The 27,415-nt window shown below is 37.5% G+C and overlaps 1 protein-coding gene across 5 annotated transcripts in view; it reads right to left on the bottom strand.

Annotated features, from left to right (window-relative positions):
* PHKB (phosphorylase kinase regulatory subunit beta) overlaps positions 1 to 27,415 on the bottom strand; it is a 220,438-nt gene that overhangs the window by 64,809 nt on the left and 128,214 nt on the right. For all 5 annotated transcript variants that reach the window (XM_065925271.1, XM_065925268.1, XM_065925267.1 and 2 more), the window contains one exon: positions 21,601 to 21,695. In XM_065925271.1, the coding sequence (XP_065781343.1) occupies positions 21,601 to 21,695 (95 nt within the window). The remainder of the gene's footprint in view (positions 1 to 21,600; positions 21,696 to 27,415) is intronic.

The raw sequence follows: 27,415 nt of genomic DNA, 5'->3' as shown, positions 1-27,415 counted from the left end.
CCTTCTGCATTTGATTTTAGTAGATCTGTGGTATAAGCAGTCAGACTGCATATAGGGAGTGATTGGAAGCTGAAGAAATGGAGATCATACAAATATTTTTCTAAGATGTTTGAAAGAAAGGAAGAAGAGGACATGACAGAGGGGCACAATTGAGGATTTTTTTTTTTTTTAAGGTCAGAGATAACTAAACATCTCTATACTTGGGTGAGTTAATGCCTGCAATTCAAAAGAAAAGATCTATTCATTACTAGAGGCATCTCAACATTACTAGAATACATCAGTCTTTCTAATTGAAGTATAGCTGAATTACAATATTATATTAGTTTCAAGTTTACAACACAGTGATTCAAAATTTTTATAGATTATACTGCATTTAAAGTTATAAAATATTGGCTATATTCCCTGTGAAGTACAATATATCCTTATAGTTATTTCTTTTATATATAGTAGTTTGTATCTCTTAATGCCCTATCTCCATTAGCCTAGTTTTAATCTTTATTATCACAGACGCTCCTGAGAACCTAAAAGTCTATCTCCCACTTTTAACAATTTTTACGCAGTCGCAAGGAAGGGCTCATGCTTGGCTACAGATAATTATTTCTTCATTGCCACCTTTAACTCATATATCTAGGCTAACTTTATTAGTTTCTTCAGTTTCTGATTAATGATAGAGGAGTCATAATCAGTGTTCAGTTGTCTGGCCTTGCCCCAGTGTTCCTTTCACTCTCCAAATCACAGGCTCCCACGATGAAACATGTTTTAAATAAGACCAAGGAAATAATAAAATGCTCAAAAAAATAATTAAGAACAACAAAATCTGAAGATTTTTTTCATGAAAATTCATAAAATTTATCAAATTATATGAAATTTATATGCTTTATATGAATATTGCCTTCTTGTAAGCCACTGAAAGTGACTTTGAAAAGAGATATTTCCTAGGCATTATATTCTGACATCTCTAATTTAATAGTCTTAAGAAGTATGGGATGCAACAGGATAATGTAATCTGAGAAAATGCAACAGGCACTTAAATTTTATCTATGCCAAATCAAAACCATCAATATAGGGCTAATTTTTAAAGTGCAACTATCTTACATATTTTTAAAAAAGCACTTGTCCAAATTAAAACACCGACTTGCATGTGTATAGGGACAATCTTTATCAAAGACATACAAAGAGATAAAAGGAATTTAATAGGTCAAAAACTCAAAATTTCATTTTTTAAAAAAATGAATATAATCTAAAATATATATTCAAATGTCTCCTTACTTAATGAAGCTAATCCTGCCTTTACATTCTTTTCAACTCTTCACAAATTCAAATCTTAATTTCTGCAAAACAGCCCAACAATAATGTTTAATCAGCAGACATTTTAAAAGTTCATACAAGAAATATTTTAATATATAATGAGCATTAATAAGGTCAAAGTCTGAGTACTAAAAAAACAAAAATAAATGAAAAAACTTTCCAACATAGGAGAAAACAAAGGGATGACAGAAAGTAAACGTGGTTTCACATTCCTACTGGTGACTGGTTGATAAATGATTATCTGTTGGCCTAGCTACAGAAGCACTACGCTAGTTATTGTGTGGAAGATGCAATAGTAAAAGACATGCCTGCTTAAGACTATCTCTCTTAGTCATAATCAGGGACAATGAGGACATAGGAAAACAACATTAGCAAGTCCCACTGACAATGATTCTTCACTTCAGCAAACTTTGGTCAAGCTCCCGAACCTCCTCGGAGGCTCATCAGTACGCTTCCTTAGAAAACTGAGTTTCAGCAAGAATCCTATGTCAGTCTAACTAGAACCCTCACCATCAATAACTATTTGTTTACCTTCTGTATCTGTTCATATTTCTCATCTGTTTCCATCCCCCGAGCGATATCTGATCACCCTGAACTGTCTTAAGCAAAGAATCTTGTTGGCTGCTGGGTTGGTTTAGACAGAATCCCCCTTTCCTGTGATATTTCCTCTGAGTAATTTTCCATACACTGACCCCTACACCCTGCTCCTTGGCTATAAATTCCCTTTTGCCCATGCGGTATTTGGAATTGAATCCAATCTCTGTCCCCACTGTAAAATCATACAGCAGTGGTCTCCACACCCATTGTGATGGTCCTGGATAGTCTGCCTATCATTGTTAGTAAGTGTCACTGAACAGTATTTTCTCTAATTCTGTTGCTGCTGTTTAGTTGCTAAGTTGTGCTCTACTCTTTGCGACCCCACGCACTGTAGCCCAGCTCCTCTGTCCATGGGGTTTCCCAGGCAAGAATACCAGAGTGGGTTGCCATTTCCTTTTCCAGGAGATCTTCCTGACCCAGGGATCAAACCCATGTCTCCTGGTTCTTCATCGCTGAGCCATCAGCGAGGCCTGTCTTCTTTAATACCATGTAGTGAATGTGCACTTTGACTATGGGACACATGGCTCACACTTCAGGACACCTGGGTTCCATCCTTGCATATAGACCCATGTGACCTCGGACTGTCGCTTTTTGAATCTCAGTTTCCTGTCCTATTTTGAGGGAATAAAACAAGATGCTCTTGATAATCTTAATATTCTCTTAATATACTTTTAATATTCTATCATGTATGTGGAGTACAGGCAATAAACATAATGGTTTTACAGTTTATATAGATACAATTTTACATTGAATTATATTTTATATTGAATAAAAAAATAAAACATTCCCCAATCTAGGCTAAGGTCTGTAACAATACATTCAGATCAAGTGTGTGTTAGGAAAGCTTCTAGGAAGATTTTCATTTTTATGATTTTTATGTAGGTATGAAAAATGGTTTTATTTTATAATCTCTTGCCTTATTTTCATTAGCTAATGAATGCTACAGAATATAAAATACTTAATTTAGGAACAGAAAAGTAGGTAGAGACCTTTAGATGAAAAGCAATTTAGTCATATCAGCATTTTTCTTAAAAATGTAATTCATGTCAATGTATGGCAAAAACCACCACAACATAAAGTTTAGCCTACAATTAAAATAAATTAATTTAAAAAATTAAATCTTAAACAGTCCTTATTAAATGGATGAAGTGAAAGTTGTTCAGTTGTGTCTGACTCTTTGTGACCTTATGGACTATACAGTCCACGGAATTCTCCAGGTCAGAATACTGGAGTGGGTAGCCATTCCCTTCTCCAGGGGATTTTCCCAACCCAGGGATCAAACCCAGGTCTCCTGCACTGCAGGCAGATTCTTTACCAGCTAAGCCACCAGGGAAACCCAAGAATACTGGAGTGGGTAGCCAGTGGTAGCCAGTGGGTAGCCAGCCTTCTCCAGCGGATCTTTCCAACCCAGGGATCAAACCAGGGTCTCCTGCATTGCAGGAGGATTCTTTTCTCTTGCATTGCAGGAGTTCAGTTCTTTACCAACTGAGCTATCAGGGAATCCCAATGTACTTCTAGAATAGAAATTACATTAAAGAGACAGGAAACTTTATATAGCCAAATAAAGAAACATCATCTAGGCATTTAAAAGAACATTTTATAGAAACAATATGAAAAATAACTATGATAGTGTAAGTAAGTATTAGCAAATGCAAAACTGAATATCCAGTTAGGCTACATACGATAAGAAAGCCTATGCATATTAACAGCCAATACACTGAGAATACGTTTTTCTCCAAACTTTTTAGAATTTTTTCATTCTCACTAATGAGAAAGTAATATTATTTATAAAATACGTTACTGGAACAAAATAAAACTAGCAATAATATTTATTTAGGTCTTATAATGTGAGACATTTTGTTAAGAGCTTTACATACACTATTACCATTTAATTACATACAACCACAAGAGTTATGAAGTATTATCTCTATTTAATAGAGGAAGAAAGTGAGGTTTAGAGAGATTAATTAAACCTTCCAAGGTCACAGAGTTAGTAAGTAGAAGAGTTAGAGTTTTAGAGTTAGGCCTGTATGATGCAAAGCCACTATACTATACCATCTCCTTAAAAATAAAATGTATTACATACATATGTAGTATTCTTTAATCTTCAAGAAAATAATTCATGCAAAAATTTATGCACCTGTATTCTCAGAAAACAAAGTATGAAACCATTTTTTCTTCATTAATTTGAAAAATGAGAGATTAAGTGTATATGTTTTTAGCTCAGATCTGTATAAATATGTACATGGTTTAGTAAATAAGTACTGACTTTCATTCTAAATGTGGTTTAGTAAACAAGTACTGACTTTCATTTTAAATTTAGAAGCTTTAAGCTCTTACACTAAAAAATATTTCTTTCATATTGGCCTTTTCTCCAAAGACTGCCAAAGTAGATCAATCCATTTTAATTGGTATATTAAATATGCTAGTTAACTTCTCAGATTCAAAGCTTGGGTGTCACTGAAAATGATAAATGTGAACCTGAATTCTCTCAAGGGTGCTTCAACACACATGATCTGCTCTATCATGATGATATGCCATAAATGTAAATATTGCTTCAAGCAGCTGACCAAAAATATTCATATTTTATTCAGTACAATGGCAAAAACACCTGTAACTCTCTAAGGACCTTGTAAGAGCACACGGCTCCTCAGGAAGTAGGCTCCCAAGGCAGCTCCTTTAATATGAATCATTAAATAAGAGAAGGTTAGAATAGATATAAAGAATATACTTTTCTTCAAAGATCAAAAAGACCTTTAAACTTTTTGAAGATTCAAAAATAAGAAAAAAGGGAAGTAGGAAAGTCCCAGGTAAATTCATAAATTTATTTATGTTCATGAATAAACAAGATTCTGTTCTCAGAGTAAAATGCCAGGAATATAAGCAGGCTCAGTGTGTTGAATCATAAGAGGGCACAAATTGGTACCTGTAGTAGATTCATTAAAACAATACTAGATCATAAGTATTAGATCAAACATAAGTACTAGATCAAACAAGACCCTGGACATCTTTATTCTGGATAATAAACCTTGTTTTCTTGCGTTGGACTATTTTTCTTCTTTTACATTTCAGCCATGACTATAAGAAGTTTTCATCTTGTAGATAAAATCTTTCATTATATGTCATGCCTATTATTGGAACTTCTAATTTTAACAAGTTCAGTGGGTTAATTAGAATGATGTTATTATATTTAATTTTTTTTTAACTTCAAATTTAACTTTTCTCAGGTCTTGATGCCTTTGACAAAGCACTTAATTTTCATTGACTCTGGTATAAACACTAGTTAATAGAAGCCTTTTACTTCCCTTAAAGACTGAAGACAGTATTCCTGAAGAGAACTCATATTCAGACTAGGCTTTCAGAAGCATTTCTGATGCCTTGACTATTTTATGCTGTTTCATTATGATAATCATACGAACTTCTGTTCAGCACTCAAATTCATTCCCATGCTTGTAGATAATTTTGGGTTTTTTGGTCCCACACAAGCACTTTCTTTCTTTGCCAAGCTAATGAAGTAGAGTTTTTTTTTTTTAATCCTTTAAGTAGAAATTATGTCTCAAACTAGTTAAACCATTTCAGAGCATTAGAATGAACAAATAAAACTGAGCTTCATGCAAAACTTCCCTAAATCACCTAAGATTAATAAACCTTTAAAAACTGTGAACATATCTGAAACAAGAATGTAAAAAAGGGAAGCAGGTATAAATCCATATTTAGGAGTGCTATATACATATCTACTAAATTAGGATAGGCTTATAACCTGTCTTGGACTGCAGCACACTTACTTCCTGAACAGATGGTCTCCCACCGTTTAATCAATCTTTAACTCCCTACAATCTGTCTTTCTCAGCACACTACTAAAATCACTCAAAAGTTACCAGTAACCTAGATCATGGAAGCCAGCAACAAGAGTGCTAGACAGAGATTCATGAATAAGATTCAGCCAAATAATTTCACAGATTAGAGAACTATCCTTCATAAATGTTAGGAGACTGTCTCCAGATTACACTAAGGTGAATCATGCAAGGTCTAAACACCAGCACTTGAATTTCTGCCAGTGCTGTGCTGTTCTCCCCAGCCAACTAGGCGGTCAGCTTTCTTGAACCACTGTCTCAGAGTTAAGACCCTTTACACTTTCAGTCCAGTGACACCGTTTTTCCTCCTGTTAGATCCTTACTGTGCCTTTCCTTGAGCAGCCCTGTACTCAGCCATCTGCAGTACCCGTACCCTGACCTTCCAAAACTGACTGCTCTCAGAGTTTGAGTTCCTATGTGAGCCATGTGCAAGAGCAACTCTGTAACTTTTCATTAACAGCTGGGTATCTCCACTACCATGTTTCTATGAAATCTCTACTATTTGTACTCTTCAATATTAAAATAGTATTTTCAGATCACAGTGTTTTTTTTTTTTTTCTGTGACTCTTCCTTTGATAGTAGAATGGCTTATTTATGTAAAATTTCTACTGTACTCAGTATCTATTTCAAGAAACAAGTTCAATTTTTTGCAAATTGCTTTAAAAATGAAGACAAGAAAACCAATTCCTGGCTGCTCTTATTCTATTGCCAGTTAAATATGCTATTTTCAGATTGAATCCTGAAAACATTTAGAAAGATATTAAGTTTGCTTTCCTATTGAACCAGGAATCTTCTGTATGTTGATTAGTATAACACATACTGCAAAATAAAGCCCACTTGCTACAGAACTCCAGAAAGCCCCCAGCTGCTATAAAAGGATGTCCTTTTGGTGTTACTTTATCCCCAGTGGAAAACCACAATGTATAACACAATGAATCTGTGAAATGTACACAGTCAGCTGCTTACAGTTTCTTCCAAATATGAATGAGTAGCAAAGGTTTGAAACAAACACAGTCTCCAAGCAACTTTTCTCATGTTAACACTGTTAGAGGCTCTGTAGTGTGAACAGTCTAAGTCTCATTCATAGCTAATCAGCAGAGAGTTGGCACCAGAATTACCTAGGCAACAAGAAAATGATGGACCCCCCCTAATAGGAACAAGTCAGGGTGAAAGAAGGGATGGTAAACTCTCAAAAAAAGTAGTTTATAATCTCTGAAAAGTATTTTCCTTTGGATAAGGAAGAAGGAGCTCACTAATAAAATTACTGTTAGACTTGTGGACTTGGTCTCATCCCAGTACTAACAGGGAAGAAGAAAGTGACAATTATACCTTTTAAACATGATAAATGATATATATTATCAATCTCAACATACATTTTGCACAGATATAACATCTTTCCACTTAATTTTTCTGATCATTTCCACAAGCCTCTCACTGTCCAACGGCACAGGTGAAATGAGTTTTCTGTGATGTGGTATTAAGCTAGGTTATTCAGGAAGCAAAATATTTCCTCTGTTAACTCCTTCATACCATTACAAAAATCACTGCTTCCATGCTTCACATCCCTTTCACTTTTCCTTCTTTAGTTTACAACTTTGTTTTGGTTCTGCCACCTGACAACTGCACGGCCTTAGAAAAATTACCAAACCTTTCTGAGACTTACACTATCAATCTATAAAATGGGTATAGTAATATTTATTTCAGAAAAGCATTAAACTCTGACATAATACATATAAAATAGTTTGTACAATGCCTATAGTCATTAGACACAAAAATCAATAGTGGTTTTCTATTTCTCTCATTTCCTTTCTCTAGCCCTGTCAAATACCAAACTAGTCTAAAAGAAGACAAAGAAGAAAAAGACACATTCCCTACAACGAGGACCCCTGCCAGAGAGGCAGGCATGTAAACCAACAACTACAATAACATGACAAATGTTAAAACATGGAGAAGGAAACGGCAACCCACTCCAGTATTCTTGCTTGGGAAATCTCATGGGCAGAGGAGGCTGGCAGTCCATATGGTCACAAAAGAGTCAAATTATTTTCAGGGAGTAATTTACAGGATGATTAGATAATATGATCTTTTGCATAATTTATTTTTTCCAAATCAAATGTGACATAGGAAAGTAGGGGTAAGCAAGGCAGGCACTGTCACTCTAGCTACAAGAAAAAAAGAACAGATTAACAGTTTGGTGTAAGTTATTCTCTTTCACACGTTTCTTTACCAAGTTGGAAAGTTCTGGTATTTAATTTATTTGGTTTGCATATTCTTGGGGCTATCACAACTGTTCAATGAGCAACTACTCTGCTCAAATCCCAGTGTTAGGTTCATCAGCCAAGATCTGAAGAAGCACAAAGTATGGCTGGAGAAAAAGATATGTAAGAGAAACAATGAGAAACTAGCATGGGAAGTGAGGCTTCTAGTTCTAGACAGTGGTGTGAGCACTTACACTGAATTCTTATTCCTCTGCAGACCCCACAGAAATAACCATATAGATGCTAAAAATGAACATAAAAGACTAAAGCCATAGCAATAAACAGAAAAGGGGGGAAAAAATAAGACATTTCAGCACATTTCTAGTGTAAAAAATGGCAAATAGAAGTGCATTAATGAAGAAAGTCAAGCAGAGGAAGCCTGTATTGCCAAACTATAGAGCATCACCATAAAGCTGCCAGAGGTTTGGGAGCTGATCCACCAAATACAGGGGTTCCAGAGTGGCACTTGGGTTGCAGATATAATGGAGGGATGATGGGAGAAGCGGGCATGACAGAGAACTGATTAAAGGCCACAGTGGCTAGCCTGAGGCCCCACACAAGAACCACCGTCAGTAATAAAATGAAATTCCTCACTCTCTTTTTAAATATTTTACATTATCTTTTATTTATTTATTTTTGGCTGCATTGGATCTTCATTGCTGCACATGGGCTTTCTCTAGTTGTGGCAAGTGGAGGCTACTCTCTATTGTAGTGTGAGGGTTTCTCATTGCAGTGGCTTCCCTTGTTGGGGAGCATGGTTTCTAGACATGTGAGCTTTAGTTGCAGCATGGCAGGCTCAATAGTTGCAATGCACAGGCTTAGCTGCTCTGCAGCATGTGGGATCTTCCTGGACCAGGGATCAAACCTGTGTCCCCTACATTGGCAGTGAACTCTCAAATACTTGTTCTCTTAATATACTGAACAAACTGGCTGGGATGAGTTAATGCTTCCAGTCTTGGCCCCATTTGGCAAGGGTGATGAGGGGCATGTTTATTCCCCACCAAGACCCCAAGAGACAAAACTCTTTCTCACCTCCTACTGGGATTGAGGGGTGGTGGGGAGACCACTTAATACACTGAGAATAATCAGACCATCTATCACCTGATATACAACTGAACAAAGGAGGATCACCAGGTATGTGAAAAATAATCAACAGGAAGAAAGCAAAACACTACATCAATACAGCACAAAGATTACCTTGGGTATTACGTCTAGAAATTTGCTAGACATAGAAAGACAAATATTGCATGGTTCTACTTATATGAGGTATTTTGAAGAGACAGATTCATACAGACAGAAAGTAGAATAGAGGTTACCAGGAGCTAGAGGGAGGGGAGTAGAGAGAGTCATTGTTTAAAGGGTACAGAGTTTTTGTTGGAGATGATGAAAAAGTTTTGGGTATAGATAGCAGTGATGGTTACACAACATTGCAAATTTAATGCCACTGAATTGTACACTTATGAATGGTTAAATTGATGAATACCATGCAATGCATGTTTTACCATAATAATAAAATAGAAAAAGATAAGTTAGGAAATTCAACAAATGGTGCTCTAACAACTGGTTATCCTCATACAAAGAATACAGTTGAAAGCCTACTACTAACTCAAAATGAATCAGAGGTCTAAATATAAGAGCTAAACCTATAGAATTCTTGGAAGAAAACACAGGCATAAATCTTTGTGATCCTGGATTAGACAATGGTTTCTTATATATGATACCAAAAGCATAGCAACCAAAAAATAAAAAACATAAATCAGACTATCAAAGTGGAAATTGTCTGTGCTTCGAATGACACCATCAAGAAGCTGGAATAGTAGTTCACCAAATGGGAGGAAATATTTGCAAATAATAGAAGTAACTCATATGCAGAACACATAAAGAAACATTACAACACAATAATAAAAAGACAAAGAACCCAACTTTAAAATGACCACAATATCTTGAGACACTTGCCCAAATAGACACATATACACATTCCCCCAAAAACACATAAAAAGATGCTCAATGGCTTTAGTAACTAGAGTAACTAGGGAAATGCAAATCAAAACCACATTTTACACACTAGAAGACTATAATAAAAAAGATAACAATAAGTTGTGACAAGAATGTAGAGAAATTAGAACCCTCATATACTGCCAGTAGAAGTTTAAAATTATGCAATCACTTTGAAAAACAGCCTGCAGTTCTCAAAATCTTAAGCATAGAATTATCAAAGAACTCAACAATTCTGTTACAACCAAGAAAAATGAAAACAAGTCACACACAACTTTGTGTACCAAATTTCATGGCAGCATTAGTTGCAGTAATCAGAAAGTGGGAACAACCCAAATGTCCATCAACAGATGAATGGATAAATAAAGGGTGGTAAATACACACAATGAAATGTTATTTGGCCACAGAAAGGACTGAAATACTTATACATGCTATAACAATATTTTCTATGAACTTAGAAAACATTATGTGGAGTGAAAAAACTCAGTCACAAAATACCACACATATGAAATCATTTAAATGAATACCTTAGGAAGCATCACTATGAACAAAGCTAGGGGAGGTGATGGAATTCCAGTTGAGCTATTTCAAATCCTGAAAGATGATGCTGTGGAAATGCTGCACTCAATATGCCAGCAAATTTGGAAAACTTTCCAGTCCCAAAGAAAGGCAATGCCAAAAAATGCTCAAACTACCACACAATTGCACTTATCTCACACGCTAGTGAAGTAATGCTTAAAATTCTCCAAGCCAGGCTTCAGCAATACGTGAACTATGAACTTCCAGGTGTTCAAGCTGGTTTTAGAAAAGGCAGAGGAACCAGAGATCAAATTGTCTACATCCGCTGGATCATCGAAAAAGCAAGAGAGTTCCAGAAAAACATCTATTTCTGCTTTATTGACTATGCCAAAGCCTTTGACTGTGTGGATAACAATAAATTGTAGAAAATTATGTAAGAGATGGTAATACCAGACCACCTGACCTGCCTCTTGAGAAACCTGTATGCAGGTCAGGAAGCAACAGTTAGAACTGGACATGGACCAACCGACTGGTTCCAAATAGGAAAAGGTGTACGTCAAGACTGTATATTGTCACCCTGCTTATTTAACTTATATGCAGAGTACATCATGAGAAATACTGGGCTAGAGGAAGCACAAGCTGGAATCGATTGCTGGGAGAAATATCAATAACCTCAGATATGCAGATGACACCACCCTTATGGCAGAAAGTGAAGAAGAACTAAAAAGCCTCTTGATGAAAGTGAAAGAGGAGAGTGAAAAAGTTGGCTTAAAGTTCAACATTCAGAAAACTAAGTTCATGGCATCCGGTCCCATCACTTCATGGCAAATAGATGGGGAAACAGTGGAAACAGTGGCTGACTTTATTTTTCTGGGCTCCAAAATCACTGCAGATGGTGATTGCAGTCATGAAATTAAAAGATGCTTACTCCTTTAAGGAAAGTTATGACCAACCTAGACAGCATATTAAAAAGCAGAGACATTACTTTGCCAACAAAGGTCCATCTAGTCAAGGCTCTGGTTTTTCCAGTGGTCATGTATGGATGTGAGAGTTGGACTATAAAGAAAGCTGAACACTGAAGAATTGATGCTTTTGAACTGTGGTGTTGGAGAAGACTCTTGAGAGTCCCTTGTACTACAAGGAGATCCAACCAGTCCATCCTAAAGGAGATGAGTCCTGGGCGTTCATTGGAAGGACTGATGTGGAAGCTGAAACTCTAATACTTTGGCCACCTGATGCGAAGAACTGACCCTGGAAAAGACCCTGATGCTGGGAAAGATTGACGGCAGGAGGAGAAGGGGACGACAGAGGATGAGATGGTTGGATGGCATCACCGACTAAATGGACGTGGGTTTGGGTGGACTCTGGGAGTTGTTGATGTACAGGGAGGTCTGGCGTGCTGCGATTCATGGTGTCACAAAGAGTCGGACACAACTGAGGGACTGAATTGAACTGAACTGATGTGATATACCCAGAATAGGAAAATCCATATAGACAGAAAGTAGATTCGCTGTTGCCTAGGGTTGGGATAGGGAGAGAGAGAAGGTTGAAGAAAGTGGAAAGTGACTGGAGTCATGAAAATATTCTAAAATTTATTGTGATAAATATACTAAAATCCATTGAATTGTACACTTTAAATTAGTGAAATATATAGAATGTAAATTTTATCTCAATAAAGCTTTTATTAAAAATAAATGTTCAGGACATCCCTGGTGGTTCAGTGGTAACAAATCAGCCTGTCAATGCAAGGGACATTGCCACTGCAAGGGACATGTGCTCGATCCCTGGTTCTGGAAGATCCCACACTCCGTGGAGGAATTAAGCCTGTGTGCCACAGCTCCTGAGCCTGTGCTCTAGCTCCTGCAATTCACAAATACTGAGCCCTCGCGCCCTAGAGCCTGTGCTCCACAATAACAGAAGCCTCCGCAATGAGAAGCCAGTGAACTGCAATGAAGAGTAGTGCTAACTGGCTGCAGCTAGGGAGAGCCTGTGCATAGAAACAAAGACTCAGTGCAGCCAAAAATAAAAATAAATAAATAAAATAATTTTAAAATTGTTCAATTGTTGTTGTTCAATAAATGATAGCAAATATTTTAAAAAAATTATTCTACAGAAAAAGACTAAAGAACAGAACAAATCTTAACTCTAATTTTTTTTCACAGAAAGACTTATGAAGATAAATTATCCATGAAAAAAGGGGTGAGAAGGAACAAGACTCATATAGCTTTTCATTATTTACCCTGAATATAATCCAATGGATAATGAGTCAAGAAATCTTGAGAGCTGGAAAGAAGGCAGCAGACTTGGCTGGCTAAGAACCAACCTCAGGACCTGAAGAAAGGCAAAGTGGTGAGATTCCTAAGATCCAAAACACATTGGGCTGAGCACTGGACAGGCCTGCAGCCTGAAATAACCAACAAGCAGAGACCAAAAACATAAACGCAAAAGCAATAAAAGTCTCTTCTCTCTGTCTGAAGGACTGGGAAACAAGAACCAGTCCTTGTTCTGTGACCAACAGTGACCAAGTGGAAAGATCCAACTCCGGCCCCTCTACTTGAGGGTTATCAGTTGGCCATTCTGCCTTCACTAGCAGCATCAAAGCCCTGGTGGGCCCACCTAATCTCTGCTTTACAGCCAGCGCACTTGATGGGCCAGTGTGACCAATAGCATCAGCAAAGAAGCCCCAGTGAACTGTCATGACCCCTGCTCCACAAATTAGGTTTTAGTGGGCAGTCCAATTCATCCATGATAGCAGCAGTAAAGCTCCAAGGACCATCCCAACCCTCTCTCCACAACTAGTACACCAGCATGGAGTTTTGAGCAGCCTACAGAAGCAGCTTCACAGCAGTGACAAAACTACCCAACCTCTGATCCACACCTAGAAACCAGCAAGTGAGCTGATACATCTGAGTTGATGATAACTGCATCAGCTGAGTTAGTTATTTCCTGGCCTTCCACCCAGGGGCATAAGTATACTTAGTCCAAGAGAAATGGAATATTATCTGTAGAAGAACACAAATTTGAATTGGCAAGGGATTTCTCAACAGCTTCCCTTGTGGCTCAGTTGGTAAAGAATTTGCCTGCAATGCAGGAGACCTGGGTTCGATCCCTGGGTTGGGAAGATTCCCTGGAGAAGGGAAAGGCTACCCACTCCAGTATTCTGGCCTGAAGAATTTCATGGACTAGTCCATGGGGTTGCAAAGAGTTGGACATGACTGAGCGACTTTCACTTCACTTCACTTCTCAACTGAAACTATGGAGGCCAGAGGAAGTACACAATAATTCTTACTGAATTAAAGTAGACAACCGTCAATCAGGAATCCTGCATATAATGAAAGTATCCTTCAGAAATGAAAGGGAAATAGACATTATCAGACAAAGGAAAACTAAGGAATTTGCTAAAAGACCTATTCATAAATAACGTCTACAGAAAGCTGTGCAAACAGAAAGAGAATTACAGAAGAAGGCAGGGACATTCAGAAAGGAAAGACAATGTAATGAAACAATAGAAGTTGAAATAAGCACATGACTTTCTCTAAGGGTTATATTTACATTATTCAGATATTTAGAGTCAGAGGTGAAAATCGATCTGGTTTTGTTTTTAAAAAAAAAAAATTCTGGAAATGGGGAAACTGTGAGCTGGTTAATATTCCCAAACATAACACAACTGCATTGTGATATCTTCTGTATTAGTCACTTTTTACAAAGTGCATCTATGTCACTTTCACATGTGGACAAAGGAAGAGACTGTATAGGGCTTGGATTGTGAAGGATTCTGTGTGAGAGGCCAGGGTTTCAGGATGAAGGTTGCACCAAGAGTGGAGGCCTGGGAGTGGGTGAATAGTAAGTAGATCAGCAAGTCAGCTGAGACTGCAGTACAGGGATGGTTGGGAGACATTTGCAGAAATTGCAAGATACAAGTGAAAAACAAGGAAATGAAGGGACTATGTGAGGATATGGAATTTAGACTCTACCCTGTAGGCAACAGCGTGTCATGGAAGGTTTTCAGGAAATGAGATAAATGAACTCATACTTTATAAGATCCTGTGTTCTCAAGCACAGACAGTAAACAGGAAGAGAGATTAAAGACAGAGACTATTAAAACCATGACATTGAGTAGTAATGAGGTCTGAGTGATACATGGCAGTGGGAATAATTATGAAGAAACAAATGGAGATGCTTCTGTGAAGGCAAAGCCAATATGATAACCACCTGAAAATAAGAGCTACCGGCACAAGAAGACAGTCCTGATCCAAGACAGGGACTATGAATACAAAGAAGATAAATTTGGCATCATAAATGTTGGGTTTCTTTTTTTTTTAACTACTTTACTGAGATATAATTGACATACAAAAAGATATACATATTTAATGTATATAACTCAACAAGTCGGAGTTAAGTACACACCCAGAAATGCTGAGTTTTACTACTAGATCTGTGAAGAGATGATCACCAGGTAGTTAAAACTTAAACTTTAGATAGCAGGAAAGAGGTCAGGATTAAAGAAATAGATGCAGATATTTGCATAAGTCCACTATTTCCTGTGACATACCTTCCTCTCACATACACCTTTAAGCACACACAAACATTCAAGTTAAACACTGAGAACTTCCTATACACCAGGTGTCAGGGTACTATGACAGATACTGAAGCTACAGAAATGAATAAAACATGGCCTCTGATCTCCAGGAACTTATATTCTAAAGTCTGCAAAGCTTTTCTTGTTGTTTTCTTTTGGTCAAAATCTCACAATACTATTAAGTGTATCTGCTACTGTTCACAATGCTTTTCTTTCTGCTCCTCTAAAGCTGGAATTAAGATTGCTGGAAGAAATAGCAACAATCTCAGATATGCTGATGATACCACTTTAACGGCAGAAAGTGAAGAAGAACTAAAGAGTCTCTTGGTGAGGGTGAAAGAGGAGAGTGAAAAAGTCAGCTTAAAACTCAAACAAAAACTAAGATCATTGCACCTGGACCCATTACTTCATGACAAATAAAAGAGAAAAAGGTGGAAGCAGTGATAGAATTTCTCTTCTTGGGCTCTAAAATCACTGTAGATGGTGACTGAAGCCATGAAATTAAAAGGTGATTGCTTCTTGGCAGGAAAGATATGACAAACCTAGACAGCATTTTAAAAAGCAAAGACACCACTTTGCTGACAAAGGTCCATATAGTCAAGGCTATGGTCTTTTCAGTAGTCATGTACAGATGTGAGAGCTGGACCATAAAGAAGGTAGAGCACTGAAGAATTGATGCATTTGAACTGTGGTGCTGAAGAAGACTCTTAAGAGTCCCTTGGACAGCAAGAAGATGAAACCAGTCAATCCTAAGGAAATCAACTCTGAATACTTATTGGAAGGACTGATGCTGAAGTTCCAATACTTTGGCCACCAGATGTGAAGGGCCAACTCACTGAAAAAATGCTGATGCTGGGAAAGATTGAAGGCAGGAGGAGAAGAGGGCAATAGAGAATGAGATGGTTGGACGGCATCAGCGATTGAATGGACATGAATTTGAACAAACTCCAGGAGATGGTAAGGGAAAGGGAACCCTGACAGGCTGCATTCCATGGGGTCACAAAGAGTTAGACATGACTTGGCAATTGAACAACAAAAAAACTTTGTTTATATAATGGTATTTTATTCTTCAAGTAACATCAAGAGAAAACAGCAATTTCTAACCAGTGGGAGAGCAATGAGGAGGTTCAACCCAAATGATACCACAGTTTCCCAACCTCAATTTCAATCCCAGCTACAAAAGCAATTCTCTTTTCCTCAAATTAATTTGCTAAGAGTAATGTTAATAAAATCAACAGCTCTCAATTCACTCCTCAATGTTTTGGATTTATAATGTGCCAATAACCCCACACATACTTGAAGGAGGGGTCTTTCTAAAGTTCTAACATACTCCCTGTTCTCTGGATTCTGGACAATTTCCTTCTGCCATAACCTCCTGTGAAGCTGGTCCAGAAGGCCTGGGTTGTCTAAATCCTGAAAATTCCCAAGAAAGGCATGCTTTCAGGATGAGTTTTCTGGCTTCTTATAAGTTTCTGTCAGATAAGAGTGTTTTTGCATGCCAAAGGCCTTGGGCCATACTGTACCAGTTTGTCTAGATAGTTAATGGTAATAATGTGATTTACAGAGAATATCAGCTTCTTCTCTGAGGGCTAACTAGAGCTTAAATAACTGAGGGCAATCATACACAGGTGTTGCAAGCTTATATGACTGACCCCTAAAATAAAAACCCTGGACACTCAAGTCAGCAAGATTTCCTGGTTTGTAACACTTTGCATATGTTGTCACACATCCTCCCTGGGTCTCACATGATTCCAGTGGGAGAGACCATTTGGAAGCTTGTGCCTAGTTTTCTGAGACTTGACTTGTGTGTCTTCACCAATTTTATCCATTCTATCCTTTTTTTTTTTTTTTTTTTTGTATTAGGTTGGTGCAAAAGTAATGAAAGAGCTCATTCTTAGGTAGGTTGATAAGGAGTCCAGAATCCCCAAGGAGGAGGAGGAAGGGGTACAGGCCCTCAAGGAGGAGAAAACGACAAACTTCTTTTTTTCTATATTCCTTGTCTTAGTCACATAAAACATTTTGTTCTTTAAGCTCGGAGCTAATGATTACACAACAAAACAACTCATTTTGCTCAAGGGTATGTTTTCCCTTAAATTCTGTACCAATGATTATATAACAACAACGGATCCTGCTCAAGAACATGTTTCTCCCTCTTAAGAACCTTCTGACTAATCCTGTTATCTGAAAATCTTTATTGTGGGAGTGGGCATGGTAAGACCTTTACAACCTTGAGACATTCTTCTGATTTATTCTTAATCACCAAATGAAAAAGTATATAGCTCCCTTGCTAAGACTAGTGAGGGGGTGCTCACTGTCCCCCTTCTGATGTCGATGTCCGACCTGAAGCTAAATCCTCTTCTTTGGAGATCAAGAATCCAACATCAATGCCATTCACAGTAAGCTATCAGTAATTGTCATTTTGCATCATTGAAATTTGCCATTCGATATTGGAATACATTCTAAAATAAATGTGGTTATGTTATACATCATTTTAATGTGCATTTCTTGCTTTTTTTTTTTTGTTAATGACATTACTTTCAGCTTGTTTTATATTTATTTTAGACTAGGGAAATAATGTTAGACAAAAAGCAAATTCAAGTGATTTTCTCATTCAAGTTCAAAAGGGGTTGTAAAGCAGTGGACACAACTCACAGCAACTGCTAACAAATGTACAACGCAGTGGAGGTTCAAGAAGTTTTGCAAAGGAGATGAGAGCCTTAAAGATGAGGACCACAGTGGCTGGCCATCAGAAGTTCACAATGACAGATTGAGACGATCATTGAAGCTGATCCTCTTATAACTGTAGGAGAAATTGACCAACGTTGACCATTCTACAGTCATTTGGCATTTGAAGCAAATTGGAAAGTTAAAAGCCTCAATAAGTGGGGGTGCCTCATGAGCTGACATCAAATCAAAAAAATTGTTGAAGTATGGCCTTCTCTTATTCTGTGCAACAATAATGAACCATTTTTCGATCAGTTTGTGATGCTCAATGAAAAGCGGATTTTATATGACAACCAGCAAAAACCAGCTCAGTGATTGGACTGAGACGAAGCTCCAAAGCACTTCCCAAAGCCAAACTTGTACCAAAAGAAGGTCATGGTCACTGTCTGGTGGTCTGCTGCCCATCTGATCCACTATAGCTTTCTGAATCCCAGTGAAACCAGTACCTCTGAGAAGTATGCTCAGCAAATTGATGAGATGCACAAAAACTGCAAAGCCTGCAGCCAGTACTGGTTAACAGAAGGGGTCCAATTCTTTTCCAAGACAATGCCTGACTGCACAGTGCACAACCAGTGCTGCAAAACTTGAATGAACTGGGCTAAGAAGTTTTGTCGCATCCACCATATTCACCTGACCTGTCATCAACTGACGACCACTTCTTCAAGCATCTCAACAACGTCTTGGAAGGAGAACTCTTGGAAAGAGTTTGTCGAATCCTAAAGCACAGATTTTTATGCTACAAGAATAAACAAACTTATCTCTCATTGGCAAAAATGTGTTGATTATAATGGTTCCTATTTTGATTAACAAAGATGTATTTGAGCCCAGGTGTAATGGTTTAAAATTCACAGTCCAAAACTGCAATTACTTTTTCACCAACCTAATAATAAACTGTAAGTGTTAACAGCTTCTGACTCCTGACAGTCCTTCCAGTGAATCACTGGGGCAACGACTGGTCATGAGGACTCCTAACACAGCTTCCTTTGAAGTCGGAGATGTCTCTCTCTCTCTTTTTTAATAAGATTTCCCAAGATTTAATTTTTTAAACCAGAAAATGGGGAATGATCTCTTGGAGGCTCTTTAAGGGAAATTTAACTACATAAGATTTAATCATTTAAAATGAAATAAAAAACACTGGATTCAAACTGTACAAGAGAAACTCTAGCTTTTTTTATATCTCTGCTTCTCATGAGGTGGAACACTTCTTAGATACTCTGGAGAAGAGGCATTTTAAGCCCTTATAATACTTCTATTTTATTAACAGATATTTAATACAAAGAATTAAACAGACTTTTTATTGGTATATAATTTACATATAGTAAAGGCATAGATGTTAAGTATATTGTTGGATAAGTTTTGACACATATATATACCTCTATAACCACCACCCAGATCAATGGTTAGAATATTTCCACTACCCTAGAAAGGTTAGTTATACTCCTTTTCAGTCAGCCACTCCCCTTCCCCATTGCAAGATAACCACTCTTCTGACTTTTAATATCTAAGTGTAGTGTTGTTTATTCTAGTACTTCCCATAAATGTAATCATAGAGTATGTACTCTTGTGTCTAGGAGATGATTTAACCATATTACTTAAATCAGTAGTTCACAATTTTTTGTTTCTGAGTAGTTATTTGTTGTATGGATATATAATATTTCTTTAACCATTCACCTGTTGTTTAACCATTTGGGTTGTTTTAGTCATGTCTGACTCTGACTCTTTTGTGATCCCATGAACTGTAGCCCACCAGACTCCTATGTCCATGGGATTTCCTAGGCAAGAATACTGGAGTGGGTTGCCAGGAGATGTCTCTTGTTTCTGAGAAATACCTGAACTTTACTACTCTACATATGTTTCTGACATTTGGCAAGATCAATTCCCCCAGATCAGTTAATTCCAGGATCTGACTTAGTCAATTATGATTGAAAGGCCACTGACACCAGCATTTCAAGTAGAGAGACATGTCTGACTTTCATATTTCATCAAGCCAAGCCGGCTAGTCCCAACAATGTATATAAGCATGCTATGTCTTGGGTACTGCTTAAACAACTGAGAAAGTGGCAAAGGCACCTCACTATTTTATATACTACTACAACCAAGCTCCTAGTAGGGTAGAGGAATAACACCTCCCACCAATTTTCTGCTGCCAGCCCTTCCTATGATCTCCCTGTCAGAAACTATAGAATGCTGCACAGATATAATCCCCACTCGGCTGCAAGAGAGAAGCCTCTGTCCTGGCCCTAGAACAAGGCTCTTAGATAGGATGTAGCTCCACATGGGAGGCATAAATGATTTCCATATAAAAAGTACACCTAGAGTAAATGCTCTATAAGATTCACTCTCACTCACGTGTACCCTGACTTCTTGAATGGGAGAGACAGTTGCAAGTATATTGTATGTAAAAAATTATACATAACCCACAGCCCTCATATGTGGCAAGCACATAGTAAATATTTTAACTATTCATTATGTTAGCTGTATGCTTTGATGTAATCTGGTTTCTGCCCCCATACCTCAAATCTGTAACCAACAGGTTACTTTATATTCTAAAAAAGACCTTGAGATTTCATCACCCTAGAAGTGGGTCATACACACTATGTAAATGAAACATACTACTCTTAAAATGGCTCAGAGTCATAGCACTAGGCAATATGAAGTAAAATACATTCCCACTTTCCCATTTCTTCAGGTAAATTGCATGTCTCAAATACGTCCAGGATGTACACTTGTATTGCAGTGAGACGAGTGGTAAATAAAGACAAAGGCTAAATCTCTTCCTTATATGGGAACTAATAGACCAGCATAAAATCTCTATCACACATTAACACAGGCATCTTTATGTTTCTGAGAAAATCTTAACATTTACTTAAAAGTCTCTCACAAAGTTTTTCATCCATAAACCACTCATAATAACTAGATGTTTTGTTGAGGACTAGCAAAAGAAGCAGAGAAATAGTGTGACAGAACCTACTAATGAGGCTGGCTAGCTTTCCCCTTCTCATTAAAACAAGCATTTATGTGTGCATGTTTATGTATTATACATATATTTTTAAAGTAAAAGGAGCATTTTATAATGCTTATTTTGTAAGCATATTTTCTGTTACTGATGATGCTATTCTTATTAAATACATTTTAACTGCTTGGAATCCCAGGCACATACTCAGGTTCATTCCCTTTCTCCTCAGGCAGTTTCAACAATCCACACAACATTTTCAATTTAACAGTCCTCATTACTGGTATCATTTAATACTTGAGGGTATGCTCAAGTCAACATCAATCTTGCTGATCCTGCAAACACTTATTTTGTTGACACAACACAGTCTGAATCTATAGCTACTAAATGTTAAGAAAAAAAAAAATTAACTATTCGTTTCCCTGACATGTCACCAAGTACTAAGATCAGCTCTGTCCCTCACTTAGTCCTATCACAGAGACACGGGCATGGGGTGGGGGGGCATTCATGTAATAGTACCATCTCATCTGTCCGAATGCTGCCCACACATAAATCTTCTCAGACATTTGATACCTTAAAGTCAACCACTGTGAAGGTGAAAACGTTTACCTGTGAGACATTTTGTCAGACACATCCGACTCATACTTTCTTATTAACAAATAACCTTTACCACAAGTAAATCTTAACTAACCAGAACAGAGAAATGCCTTGCTCTCAGAAGGAACAATAAAAAGCCATTTAGAATAAAATTTATTCTTTAATTAAGCTTTAAATGTCTGGATGAGTCTAAATCATGAAATAAAACCTCTTTACCTGATTGGAAAACCTCATGCTCACATTTCGTTGATTCTGTAGTGGGACAAAACGCTGAACAGGATCAATATCTTTAGGACTAATTAATTCATCAGCTGAAAAAAAAAGAAGGGAAATGACTAGATCAATAATGTATCTACACAACACTGTAAACCAACTAGACCTAACAGGTGTTTATAGAACACTCCATTAAACAAGAGCAGAATATATATCCTTCTCAATATGTAAGCAACATCCTTCACATACCAGACCATAAAATAAGCTTCAGTAAATATAACAGGATTTAAGTCATACAAAGTATATACTTCAACCACAAAAGAATAAAATTAGAAATCAATAACAGAAAGAAGTCTCAGAAATTCACAAACTAAACTTAAACCATACATTCCTAAGTAACCAATGGGTTGGAAAAGAAAAAAGAAATTAGGAAATACTTCCTAATGTACTTTCTGATGATGATTGAAAAAGAAGACACAACATACCAAACTGTAGGGGATGTAGGTAAAGCAATGCTCAAAGGGGAATTCATAGCTATAAATGTATATATTAAAACAGAAGACTCTCAAGTCAGTAAGCGATATTTCATATTAAGACAACAGATGAAAAGAAGCTAACTAAGCAAAAGCACGCAAGAAGAGTATAGTATAAATGAAACCAAACAGATTCTTGAAAAACGCAAAAGTTGACAAACCTTTAGATAGACTAACCAAGAAAAAAAAAAGACTTAAATTACTTACTCGGGAATGAAACAAGGAATTATTACGGATCTTAAGGATTCCAAGAGAATATTCTCAAAAAAATGTATGCCAACCTAGATGACATGGGCAGATTCCTAGAAATACACACACTACCAAAACTGATTCAAGGAGGAAAAGAAAATATGAACAGACGTATAACAACTAGTGACTGAAACTCCTCACACAAAAAATGTCCAGGATCATGTGACTTCACTGATGAATTCTACTGAACAGTTAGAAGAATTAAAACCAATCTTTCATAAAATTTTACAAAAACCAGTAGAGGGACACTTTCCAACTCATTCTAAGAGGCCAGTATTACCCTAAAACAGAAATCAAAGACACCACAAGGAAAGAAAATCACAAATCAAAATCTTTTCTGAATATAGACACAAAACTACTCAACAAAAACACTAGCAAATCAAACCCAGTAACATACAAAAATTATTACATACCATGACCAAATGGGACTTACCCTACAAATCTAAGAATGGCTTAACATCCCTAAATCAGTTATTGCAACTCCCCATATCACCTGAACAAAGGATAAAAAACTACATGACAATCTCAGTAGACACAGAAAATACTTGACAAAATTCAATATCCTTTCATCATGGTAAAAAGCGTTCAGGAAACTAGGGATAGACAGGAACTTCCTCAACCTGATAAAAAGGCATCTATGAAAAATCCAATCACTAGTGTCATACTCAATGGTAAAAGAATGCTTTGCCCCAAAGATCAGGAATCAAGACAATGATGTCTGCTCTCACCACTTCTATTGAATTTTATACTGGAAGTTCTAGTCACAGAAATAAGGCAAGAAAAAGTAACAAAAGGCATCCAGAATGAAAGGTAGAAGCTACAGTAATTAAAACAATGTGGTACTGCCATAAAGATACGAGATCAGTGGAATAGACAAGAGTCCAGAAATAAACCCTTATATTACAGTGAACTAATTTTTGACAAGGGGGCCAAAACAATTCAGTAGGGAAAGAATAGTTTTGTCCTCCACACAAAGTACTAGAAAAGGGAATATACAAAACAAAAGAATGAAATTGGACCTCTTTACACAAACTACAAAAATAAAGGCAAATTAGACTAAAAAGTTAAAAGTAAGAGCTAAAAGTAGAAAATTGTTAGAAAAAAAATATGAGTAAATCTTTGTGACTTTGTATTAGATAAAGTTACATCAAAACAAATGTAACAAAGAAAAAATGAGATAAACTGGACTTTGTCAAAATTGTAAGCTGTTGTGTCTCAAAGAATACCATCAAGAAAGTAAAATGACAGCCCAAAGAACGGGAGAAAACTTCTGAAAACCACATAACTTGTAAGTGACCTGTATTTTGAACATACGAAGAATCGTTACCACTTAACAATAAAAAGACAAATAACCTAATTTTAAAATGGCTACAGTATCTGAATAGACATCTCTCCAAAGAAGATTTACAGTAAACATACGAAAAGATGCTCTGATAATATTAGTCACTGGGGAAATGCTTATCAACACCACAATGAGGTAATACCTCATACCCATTAGGACAACTAACACCAAAAAAAAGACAAGAATAAGGGTTGGGGAGGACACAGAGAAATTAGAACCCTTATACACTGCTGGTTGAAAGCCAAAATGGTATACCTACTTTGCAAAATAGTTTAGGAGTGCTCCAAATGTTAAACATAGAGTTACTATATGACTCAGTAATTCTACCCCTAGGAATCGGGGTAGGAAATGAAAGGGAGATGAAAACATATGTCAAACAATAACTCGTTCATGAAAGTTTATAGCAGCATTATTCACAATAGCCAAAAAGTATAAACAACCCAAATGACCATCAGCTGATGAATGGATACATCAAAGGCGGTCTACCCATACATTGGAATGTTATTCTGCCATAAAAGAACAAAGTGTGGGAATTCCCTGGTGGTCCTGTAGTTAGGACTTTGCACTTCCACTTCAGGGGCGCGGGTTTCATCCCTGGTCTGGGAACTAAGATCCTGCATCACGTGACATGGGCAAAAAGAGGCGGGAGGGGGGTGGGGGAGAAAAAGTGTTACTATGTGGATGAAACTTGAAAATAGGATAAATGAAAAAAGTTTGCAATAAAGGCCATACATTACATGATCTGTTGTTCATTCACTCGGTCATGTATGACTCTTTGTGACCCCAAGGATTGCAGCACACCAGGCTTCCCTGTCCATTACCATCTCTCGGAGCTGGTTCAAATTCATGTCCATTTAGTTGGTGATGCCGTTGAAACTTCTCATCTTCTGTTGTCCTCTTCTCTTCCTGCCTTCAGTCTTTCCCAGCATAAGGGTCTTTTCTAATGAGTTGGTTCTTTGCATCAGGTGGCAAAAGTATTGGAGCTTCAATTCAGTTTCAGCATCAGTCCTTCCAATGAATATTCAGGACTAATTTCCTTAAGGATTGACTAGTTTCATCCCTTTGCAGTCCAAGGGACTCTCAAGAGCCTTCTCCAACACCACAGTTCAAAAGCATCAATTCTTTGGAACTCAGCCTTTGCTATGCTTCAACCCTCACATCCACACATGACTACTGGAAAAACCATAGCTTTGACTATATGGACCTTTGCTGGCAAAGTAACGTCTCTGATTTTTAATATGCTGTCTAGGTTGGTCATAGCTTTTCTTCCAAGGAGCAAGCGTCTTTTAATCTCATGGCTGCAGTCACAATCTACAGTGATTTTGGAGACCAAGAAAATAAAGTCACTGTTTGCATTGTTTCCCCATCTATTTGCCATGAAGTGATGGGACCGGATGCATGACTTTTGTTTTTTGAATGTTGAGTTTTAAGCCATTTTTTCACTCTCCTCTTTCACTTTCATCAGGAGGTTCTTTAGATCCTTTGTGCTTTCTGCCATAAGGGTGATGTTATCTGCATATCTGAGGTTATTGACATTTTGCCTGGCAATCTTGATTCCAGCTTGTACTTGCTCCTTGACCTGCATACAGGTTTCTCAGGATGCAGGTAAGGTGGTCTGGTATTCCCATCTCTTATAGAATTTTCCACAGTCTGTTGTGAGCCACACAAAGGCTTGCATACACAATGAAGCAGTAGTAAATGTTTTTCTGGAATTTCCTTGCTTTTTCTATGATCCAACGGATGTTGGCAATTTGATCTCTGGTTCCTCTGCCTTTTCTAAAACCAGTTTGAACATCTGGAAGTGCTTGGTTCACTTACTGTTGAAGCCTGGCTTAGAGAATTATGAGCATTACTTTGCTAACATGTGAGATGAGTGCAGTTGTTTGAACATCCTTTGGCATTGTCTTTCTTCAGGATTGGAATGAAAACTGACCTTTACCAGTCCTGTTGCTGAGTTTTCTAAATTTGCTGGCATACTGAGTACACAACATCATCTTTTAGGATTTGAAATAGCTCAGCTGGAATTCCATCACCTCCACTAGCTTTGTTTGTAGTGATGCTTCCTAAGGCCCACTTGACTTCACACTCCAAGATGTCTGGCTCTAGGTGAGTGATCACATCATCGTGGTTATCTGGGTCATGAAGATCTTTTTTGTATAGTTCTTCTGTGTGTTCTTACCAGCTCTTCTTAATCTCTTCTACTTCTGTTAGGTTCATACTGCTTCTGTCCTTTATTGTGCCCTCTTTGCATGAAATGTTCCCTTGGTAGCTCTAATTTTTCTGAAGAGATCTCTACTCTTTCCCATTCTATTGTTTTCCTCTATTGCTTTGCACTGTTCACTCAGGAACGCTTTCTTACCTCTCCTTGCTATTTTTTGGAACCCTGCATTCAGATGGGTATATCTTTCCTTTCTCCTTTGCCTTTCACTTCTCTTCTTTTCTCATCTATGTGTAAGGCCTCCTCAGACAACCATTTTGCCTTTTTACATTTCTTTTTCTTGGGGATGGTTTTGATCCAACACCTCCTATACAATGCTAGGAACCTCCATCCATAGTTCTTCAGGCACTCTATAAGGTCTAATCCCTTGAATCTATTTGTCACTTCCACTGTATAACTTACGGGACTTAGTTATACATTTGGGTCATACCTGAATGGCCTAGTGGTTTTCCCTACTTTCTTCAGTTTCAGTCTGAATTTTGCAATAAGGAGTTCATGATCTGAGCCACAGCCAGCTCCCAGTCTTGTTTTTGCTGACTGTATAGAGCTTCTCCAGCTTTGGCTGCAAAGAATATAATCACTCTGATTTCACTATTGACCATGTAGTGATGTCCATGTGTAAAATAGTCTCTTGTGTTGTTGAAAGAGGGTGTTTGCTATGACGAGTGTGGTCTCTTGGCAAAACTCTGTTAGCTTTCGCTCTGCTTCATTTTGTACTTCAAGACCAAACTTGTCTGTTATTCCAGGTATCTCTTGACTGCCTACTTCTGCAATCCAGTCCCTTATGATGAAAAGGACATCTTTTTTTGGTGTTAATTCTACAAGTCTTATAGGTCCTTCATAGAATTGTTTAACTTCAGCTTCTTCAGCATTAGTGGTTGGGGCATAGACTTGGATTACTGTGATACTGAATGGTTTGCCTTGGAAATTAACAGAGATTATTCTGTCATTTTTGAGATTGCACCCAAGTACTGGATTTTGGACTCTTCTGTTGACCATGAGGGCTACTCCATTTCTTTTAAGGGATTATTGCCCACAGTAGTAGATATAATTGTCCTCTTAATTAAATTCACCCATTCTGGTCCAGTTTAGTTCACTGATTCCTAAAATGTCAATGTTCACTCCTGCCATCTCCTGTTTGACCAGTTCCAATTTACCTTGATTCACGGACCTAACGTTCCAGGTTCGTATGCAGTATTGTTCTTTATGGCATCAGACTTTACTTCCCTAGTAGTTCAGCTGGTAAAGAATATGCCTGCCATGCAGGAGACCCCAGTTTGATTCCTGGGTCAGGAAGATCTGCTGGAGAAGGAATAGGCTACCCACTCCAGTATTCTTGGGCTTCCCTGGTGGCTCAGTTGGTAAAGTATCTGGCTGCAATGTGGGAGATCTGGGTTCTATCCTAGGTTGGGAAGATACCCTGGAGAAGGGAATGACTAGCCACTCCAGTATTCTGGCCTGGAGAATTCCAAGGGC

The sequence above is a fragment of the Muntiacus reevesi genome, chromosome 2 (genome assembly GCF_963930625.1).
Source record: "Muntiacus reevesi chromosome 2, mMunRee1.1, whole genome shotgun sequence".
In the NCBI taxonomy this organism is placed as follows: Eukaryota; Metazoa; Chordata; class Mammalia; order Artiodactyla; family Cervidae; genus Muntiacus; species Muntiacus reevesi.
This window is presented reverse-complemented; position numbering and strand designations above follow the sequence as displayed.